General features: G+C 27.0%; 2 protein-coding genes across 2 annotated transcripts in view; both read left to right on the top strand.

The window, feature by feature from the left end:
* Nucleotides 1-631, top strand: part of LOC105119650 (transcription factor bHLH36-like) — a 3,088-nt gene extending 2,457 nt beyond the window's left edge. Inside the window, exon 4 of the mRNA XM_011017814.1 lies at nucleotides 614-631. Coding sequence (XP_011016116.1) covers nucleotides 614-631 — 18 coding nt within the window. The remainder of the gene's footprint in view (nucleotides 1-613) is intronic.
* A 337-nt stretch (nucleotides 632-968) lies between these two features.
* Nucleotides 969-2,111, top strand: LOC105119649 (transcription factor bHLH36-like). Its single transcript, XM_011017813.1, has 3 exons — nucleotides 969-1,200; nucleotides 1,392-1,739; nucleotides 1,881-2,111. Exons 1-3 carry the CDS (start codon nucleotides 1,081-1,083, stop codon nucleotides 1,965-1,967), a joined length of 555 nt encoding a protein of 184 aa, XP_011016115.1. The 5' UTR covers nucleotides 969-1,080; the 3' UTR covers nucleotides 1,968-2,111.
* Nucleotides 2,112-8,287: the final 6,176 nt, after the last annotated feature.

The following is an 8,287-nucleotide window of genomic DNA, read 5'->3' as shown; positions in this document are numbered from 1 at the left end:
TCTCGGATAGCTTGGACAAGGTTCTAGACCGAACCCCGGACCCTAAACATGATCACGACCAAAATTCCTGGCAACCTAAACCAAGTTCTCATTCAAACCTCAAGCACCTCAAACGTTGTCCTTGCTAGAATATTAGACACCTCAAATTAAAGTGGTCCCGGCTTAAATTTTACAAGCCTCACACTAGTTCTTGCATTGAATCTCGTGTGCTTTGAACTAGGTGCCAATCTGGATCTCGAGTGCTTTGACCTTTTGAATCTGAGCTGACATCGAAAATATTAGATCATAATATAAAAAAATTAGTTTTGAAAACCTTTTTCTTAAAAAAAAAAAGTGGTTTCTGGTTCTCAGAAGTTTTCACAACTTGTTGCTAATTTTATTTTTCTGAAAACAAACGAGTTTTCATTATTTGTTTTCAAAATTTTTGAAAGAAACAATCCCTTTGCTTCTTTTTTTAGAAAAAACATTAATTTCTAATTGTATGAAGAGTGTCTTTACCCAAGTAACTATAAAAACGAGCCCTTCGAGTTTCAAGTAGTTGTTGATAATCTCATGAATTTTAATTACAGATTAAATTCTTAAAACCTTTCAAGCTGAAATGTTTTTCAATCAGGTCACGGCAAAACGATAAGGAAACAAACCACACTTAATAAAAAAAATCAGATCTGCCAATCAGTCTAAAAACTTCCGATCATCAATATCCTAAAAAACCATTAATTAGTAGTTCGATACGTTAGGAATTGAAATACGTTGACTGTGATTTCATTCAAATTTCTTATGTGATTGTCATAGCCGAAATTGGTACAGTACCAAAAGCTGTCCATTGTCTACGAGAAGACCCGTATGCATGAAAAACAAAACAGCCCCACCAGTATTTCCCCGGTCCCCAGACGGCCAGACGTTTCTGAAAAGCATCTAACCATATTATGTATTTTGCTTTTTTGCCTTTGCTTTCTACCATACAGATAAAAGCCTGCACTCAAATTAAACACAGACCAGAGCTAGTTCTGCTGTCTTTTTTCTTCTTCCTTTCTTTTGTGGGTTAGAAGCTAGCTAGTATTGCTGTAGGTATATACATTGATGGAGCACAACCTTAGTTCATCAAGAACTGACAGGAAATTAATAGAGAGGAATAGAAGAAATCAAATGAAGGAACTCTACTCCCAGCTTAATTCTCTTGTACCCCATCAAAGCTCAAGGGTTTCTCTCTCTCTCTCTCGCTCATCAAAGCTCAAGGGTTTCTCTCTCTCTCGCGCGCTCTCTCCCTCATTGTTCACACGTTATTGTTGTGTATAGTATAACATGAAAGCTCTTTTAGTTATGATCTTTCTAGCTCTGATCTTTTTTTTGTTATTTTTCTTTCTTTTTTTATTATGGGGATTGCGGTGCAGGAGCCAGTGCTGTCAGTGCCTGATCAACTAGATGAAGCTGCAAGCTACATAAAAAGGTTGCAGACTAACTTAGAGAAGTTGAAGGAAAAGAAAGACAGTTTAATGGGAATGGAAAAGGCAGATTATACTAGCAAGAATAGTGGTAGTGGAACAACAGCCTGTTTAAGATCACCACAAATTAAGGTTATTGAAATGGGTTCCACTTTAGAGGTTGTTTTGATGAATGGCCTGGACAGTCGGTTCATGTTCAATGAGATCATTCGTGTGCTTCATGAAGAAGGAGCAGAGATTATTAATGCCAGTCTTTCTGTTGTAGAAGATACTGTATTCCATACAATACATTCTAAGGTATAGCAGCTACCTAGGTGATAATTTTTTTATTAATTTTGCTTGACAATTTATTTTCTGCACTTTTTAATTAAGAATATTGATTGTTTATAAGTTGTAGAGTTCTTCTGTAACTTAAGTCCTTTCAAATTAATTGTGCAGGTTGGAGATTCTTCCCACAGTATTAATGGAGCTGCGAGGATATCTCACAGGCTAAAGAAGTTTGTCCAAGACGATAATGAGTTTTAAATTGTAATTTGAGATTTGCTGGTTAAGTTAAGTATTCATGGAGATCTCATATGCATGAGTTTCCTACCCAGAAGACTGACTCAATCATGTCGAATATTTGCTTCTTGCCAATATAATTAAAGATTATTAATATATTGTTCTTTCTTCTGGCTATCGATTTGGGCTCTTTTCATGTGGGATAGAACTGATTGATACATAGATTAGATACGATATCAAAGCTATATATATATTATTTCAGAATTTTATATATGTTTTATATAAATCTAGCCACCATTAATATTATTATAACTTAAGTAGACTACTGGAAAATATTCAATTAATTATTAACCAAAATATCTTCACTTCATAATAATTATTTCTTGTTGTTTGAATAGATTAATGTATTATTTCCTGTCTCCCAGAATACACGGAAACAAAAAACTGTGTTTATTTCTTTTGAATGCATGGTCTTGAAGTTTGACGTGTATGGCGTGATCGGATGAGTCAACTTCGATCAGTACTGCAAAAAACTGCTTGCGCATGTTTAGCACTCTGGGCTTTGGGCGGCGCACAGTATATTATTTTATTAAATAAATTCTAAATTACATTTTTAAATAAATTTTAAATGAATATAAATTTTAAAATAAAATGGAATAAAAAATAAAAATATTATTTTATTAAATGTATCATGTAAATCTAAATATATTAGATATAGTCTATTAATTAAATATAAAAGTTAAACATAATACGAATATATTAGATAGATAATAAAAATATAATAGTAGTGGTTCTAAAAGAATATATGGTGTAATTATTTATAAATAGAATTGAAAAAAAAATATAATTATGGTTGAATAGTAAAAAAAAAATTATGAAAGAGAAAATATAATAATAATAGTGCTGGCAGTGTTTATATATACATATAATTCTTTTTTAATTAAAAATCAATTCAAATAAAACATATTAACTCTAGGATCAAATTAGAGGAATCTATGTGCAAGAGCATCTTCCATCTTCTATTTTGAAGAGGTAAGTTGATAAAATAACATTTTGAATAATAAAAATTTAACTTTTTTTACTATATATACTCTAATAAAAAAAAACCATTTGAAAAGTCAATTCTATTAAAGTGAAATAAATACTTATTTATTTTTAATGATTTTGATGTTATTTTTTTTACATAGTTATATTTAATTGGTTTATTTTTTTAGCCCTATTTTGTTAATTTTGACTCTTTTAAAAGATATATAGGGATAATATTTGTGAAAAAAAAAAACATTCTCGCATTTTATTTAACTTTTCCCTTAAAATATAAAAAATAAATATAAATTCAAAATATTATTCTTTTGTTTTTGACTTTTCATTTAGCACCTCCATTAGAGACGCTGTAAGTGGGGAAGGTAGCTGGCAAGCTAGGATTCTTTTCTATAATATTTTCTGAGTCCATATGTCTAGATTGTGTTGGTAGATGAGTTATTGAGGCATGAAAAACATGTCAGGCATGAAAAAGGCTGGCTATTTGACCAATTGAGTTAATGGTTTACGTCATCACGGTGACGATCGACTTGCGTGTGAATTTCATTTAAGTAGATTTTTGCTCAAGCTGCGCTGCGGGTGAAATTATTTTCTAAAACTTTATTAAAAAATATTAAGTATAAAGATTTTTTACAATATTATTAAATTAAATTGGGCAATATAATTTTAAAACTTATTAATTCAACCTCTTACTAGATTATAAATATGATATAATTGCTAAATCTAAGTAGATTAATGTTATGTAATTGTTAAATTTAAAATTTTTGAAATTTGTTAATCATGTTCTAAACAACATGGGTTTGATAATCATACTAGATCTAGGTGACCTGGACCTGATAATTATATCAAATTCATGGCTCCTAAATCTAGCAATTATATCAGACCTAAAATGTGTGGACCTGATTAATTATATCCAACTCAATCAAATAAATAGTACAATTATGCATTTTAGTTTAGGAGAGAGAACAAAAAAAAACACAAACAATTAATCACCGACAACAATCTAATTATTATATGTCTATATGTGCCGCTTCATGTGGAAGAAGGCATGACTTCAATCTTATTAGACAATTGATAGCTAGAATTGGCCGCTAGAAAACGTTATACATGTTTTTTTAATGTTGCAGGTACTGTCTTTTTATTGGAATGTGTAGAACACGAGTCCACAATTTTCTGATTAAAAAATAAAAATACAATATAAAAATATTGAAATGTGTTTTTTATGATCCTTTTAATTATACAAAATATCATGTAAAAAATACTAAAATATTCTCAAAGAAAAAGCTTCTTTTTCTTAAACTAAAAACGTTATTGTTTTGTATATAAAAATTGAAAAAACATAAAATACTCCTGTCCATCAACTCATTATTTTTTTATCTTGAAAATAAATAAGTATTTTTAATGTTATAAATATTATAAAATGTTAAGAAAATCTTTGATTAACAGTTATAAATTTTGGTGGCTGTAGATGTAAGAAGATATTTTTACTGTATAGAAAAATTAAAAAAAACAAAAACATCCCAAAAGAAATAATCTTTTAATAACAATTTAGTTAAATAAAAAAACTCAAATACTCTTAAACTAAAAAATAAAAAGATAATTTTACTATTACAATTCATAATAAATTCATAATAAGTGTTTAAAACTACAGCAAAAACTCCAGAACTTTATAATGGTCGGTTGCTTTAAAATTTCCAGTAAAATTCTAAAGGGTATATTTAATTCATCGGAAATCCGTACAAAACTTTATTGGAAGTGAACCCTTTTTATTATATAATTATAATTGAAAAATTATAGATACGAGTCTTATTTCATGAAGCTTTCAATATCAAAGTCATTATACTAACTCCTTGTTTGTTCCCAAGAAAACCATTTTCTAGAAATTATTTCCTTTACATTTTTATATTTGATAAACTTTAGAAAAATAGTTTCTTATGAAAAAAAAAGTCCTTATAAAAGAAAAGTTTTTTCCTTTTCTTAACTCTGAAAATACTCTTCAAAATACTTCTTTCTCCTCCAAGACATCAATTAATTTTTTATATTTTATTATAAGTAGTCAAATAGTTATATTTAATATTATGTATAAAAAAAGACTTACAAAGTATTAAAAAATTATTTTTTTATCTTTTTTTATTGCATGACCAAACACTAAAAAATATTTTCAAATTTATTTTTTATAATATTGTCAAATAAAAAAAAATATTTTCTAAACTTTTCAGGAAAACCATTTTTTAATTAAAAAAACTAGTTTTCAATAAACAAACAAGTCCTAAATTTATTCATATAAGATTTTAGAATTATTAGAAAATAAAAAGGATTATCCTAATTAATTAATTATAACATGGAAAACTATATCTCTATAGATTAACTTACAAGTTCAGAACTGATTTAAATTTTTTATTCAGGAGTGCTCTTTTGTTCCTGGGCCATCTACATGGAAAAAAGCAACTATTTCTAAACTTTATTCTATTTTTTTTTTTTATCATGATATTGTTTACTTTGGTTAAAAATTATAGGAGATACTAATTGTACTGTTTGTTCAATTTTGATTTCTTTATTAAAAAGTCAATTTTATCTGTTAAAATCAAGGAAAATATTGCAAGATGTAATTAAGTCTTTGTCAATCTAAAAACTGGAGGGGAATATTTTGTTTATGAAGAAACAACTTGGTGCCATAATGTTTTGAGTGCCAAATTCTTTATAACATAAATTTTAGTGTTCTATTTTCCTTTACAAGGATGTGTATCGCCCAATATACATCAAAACTAATATTTAAAGTTTGTATAAAAATTAAAATTATTTTTAAAAATTTAATATATATATTAAAAACACATAAAAAAATATAATCCAGCAAAGTTGCAATGGGATTAGGTGTAGAGACACTTATGCCCAACATATTTATGATTATTTGAGATTGTGATTGGCTGTATTTTTAAAATGTTTTGATATTTTTTAGATTGTTTTGATGTATTAAAATTAAAGATTATTTTTCAAAGATATAAAAATATTTTTTTAATATTTTTTTTTAAATATATATATAATTAAAAAAATAATATTTACTGCGTTCCAAATCAAGTACTCGATCAAAGAGAAAAATGTTAACAAATGTTTCATTTTTTATTGAATGACATATAGTGTCTGACTGGAACGTAATGTAAACCTTATTTTTTTATATTTTATTTTTTTTTTATTAAAAATTATATATATATATATATATATATTGTTTTGATATGTTATCTTGAAAATATTTTTTTTAAAATATTATTTTAATATATTTCTAAATAAAAATTATTTTAAATCGTAATCATTCTTATAATTCTAAATATATCAATAATTTATTATATTAACTTTGACAACTTTCCAATCACTTGATGATTGGGAACAATGAGATTTACACCATTAAAATTCATTTTTTAGTTATTTTTTTGTCATTAAAATATTTAATTTTTTTTAAAAAAATTCATTCTCGACCTCATAGCATGCTTTAATAAATCAAAACTTTAATAAACCAAAATAAATTGAAAAAATCTAATTACATTTTTGAGTTCGAATCTCCTTTCACCTATTAGTTTTGAACCTCCAACCATAATCAATAATCTCTGGTCGTTAAGTAGAATCCATTGAAACCACCATCCACTGTTTTCATATCTTAATTTTAATAGAATATGCCATTCATCATTAATAAAATACACTTCACCCCCCCAAAAAAAAAAAACCTTGAGGAGGAAGGTGATTAAGAAAAACTCTCAGGTACTTATGACCATAAACTTGAAAAAAACTAATGAAATTTGTGTTTTTTTTTTAATTGGAGATTTTGAAATTGATAATTTAAAAAATTTACAATATTGCTAATATTTATTTTCTATTTCTTTATCCTGATATTGTTTATCCCGTTAAAAAATCATATGAGATGATAATTACATTATTTATTCAAGGTTTGATTTTTAAATTAAAGAAAATTAACATGATTAGCTCAAATCAAGAAAAAATTTGCAAGCTTTAATTACATCTCTTTCTATCATGATATTAGCTTAAACATCATGCAGACTTTTCTATCTTGTTGGATATTAGTTCAAGAAGAACATTTCATTTATGATAAAAAAATAAAAAATAAAAAATTGGAGCCAAGATATGTTGAATATAAACTTCTTTATAAAATTAATTTTGATATTATATTCACCTTTTCAATAATTTATATTGCAATATTTAAAAAATTATAAAAACATACATCACATAGAATGCATCAAGGATAATATTTTAATTTTAAAAAAAATTAAGATAAAAAAGGTTGCATAAAAATAGGAATGAGATATACTTAAAAAACAAACACACACAAAAAGAATAAAAACAAAAGAATGGATCGGGCGATTGCAAGCTCAAGCGATGAAGAGCCTGGGCTTAGCGATGTTGGCCTATACGCTAGAGTCAGGGAAGGGTTTCTAAAAAAAGCAGATGATGTGTCACGTCGGTCGTCTCCAAGCGATGCGTCGTCCATTGGCGTCTCACCGCGACATGCGATCATAAAAAAATCAAGGGCCTTCGATTTTGGCCACCTTGTTGAGATTGTTAAAGAAATTGATCAAGATAATGTAAGTCCATTCCCTATTGTGATTTCAGTTCAGTTCAAGATAATATCGGAGCTTATATTAACATCAAATTATATATGTAATTATGAAAATTGTGTTACCATATATATATATGTGTGTGTGTGTGCAGATTCACGAAGCTTTGTTGGAAGAACTTCGAATCAATACAAAGGTGCATGGCTATTGTTTGCAAGCAATTCTCATATTTTGTTGAGTATGTTGCAGGTGAAAGAAATATCAAAATTAGTTCATTATTTATCCACAAGCAAAATTGAACTCTGATCTATATATAAAAAAAATTAACTGGAGAAATAAAGCTGAATGCACTGACCAATAAAAACAACCAGTATTATATCCAATAAAAAGATATATTATCAAAAAAAATATTTTTTTATTTTATAATTTTATTTTGCGCACGAATAAAGATGATGAAAAGTGTTTGCTAATGTTGGTCGCTTGGCCGGAATACTACAAAGTTTTATTTTCTGAAAATAAAAATATACTTTGCAGAGTAAAACTTGTTCTGAAAATAAACATCTTGCTCTGTTTCTATTGGATTCAGGCATTTTTCATTCATGTAAAATGAATGCACTCTTCCCAGTAATTCTTTCTACGTAAGAATTAGATAAAGAACGTTTTTGGGAACCTAAATTATAGCAATTTTTTAATATTTTCATGTTAATATCAAAAATAACTTTTAAAAAATAAAAAAGTATTATT

Source organism: Populus euphratica, unplaced genomic scaffold (assembly GCF_000495115.2).
Source record: "Populus euphratica unplaced genomic scaffold, PopEup_1.0 scaffold3290.1, whole genome shotgun sequence".
In the NCBI taxonomy this organism is placed as follows: domain Eukaryota; kingdom Viridiplantae; phylum Streptophyta; class Magnoliopsida; order Malpighiales; family Salicaceae; genus Populus; species Populus euphratica.
The sequence above is the reverse complement of the archived record's forward strand: the minus strand, read 5'-3'. Positions and strand labels throughout refer to the sequence as shown.

What these genes read in the sequence shown, in the direction of transcription:
- LOC105119649 (XM_011017813.1), top strand. Translation starts at nt 1,081, where the DNA reads ATGGAGCACAACCTTAGTTCATCAAGAACTGACAGGAAATTAATAGAG. An exon ending in TACCCCATCAAAGCTCAAGG is followed by an intron (nt 1,201 to 1,391) that starts GTTTCTCTCTCT and finishes ATTGCGGTGCAG; the next exon opens with GAGCCAGTGCTGTCAGTGCC. An exon ending in TCCATACAATACATTCTAAG is followed by an intron (nt 1,740 to 1,880) that starts GTATAGCAGCTA and finishes TTAATTGTGCAG; the next exon opens with GTTGGAGATTCTTCCCACAG.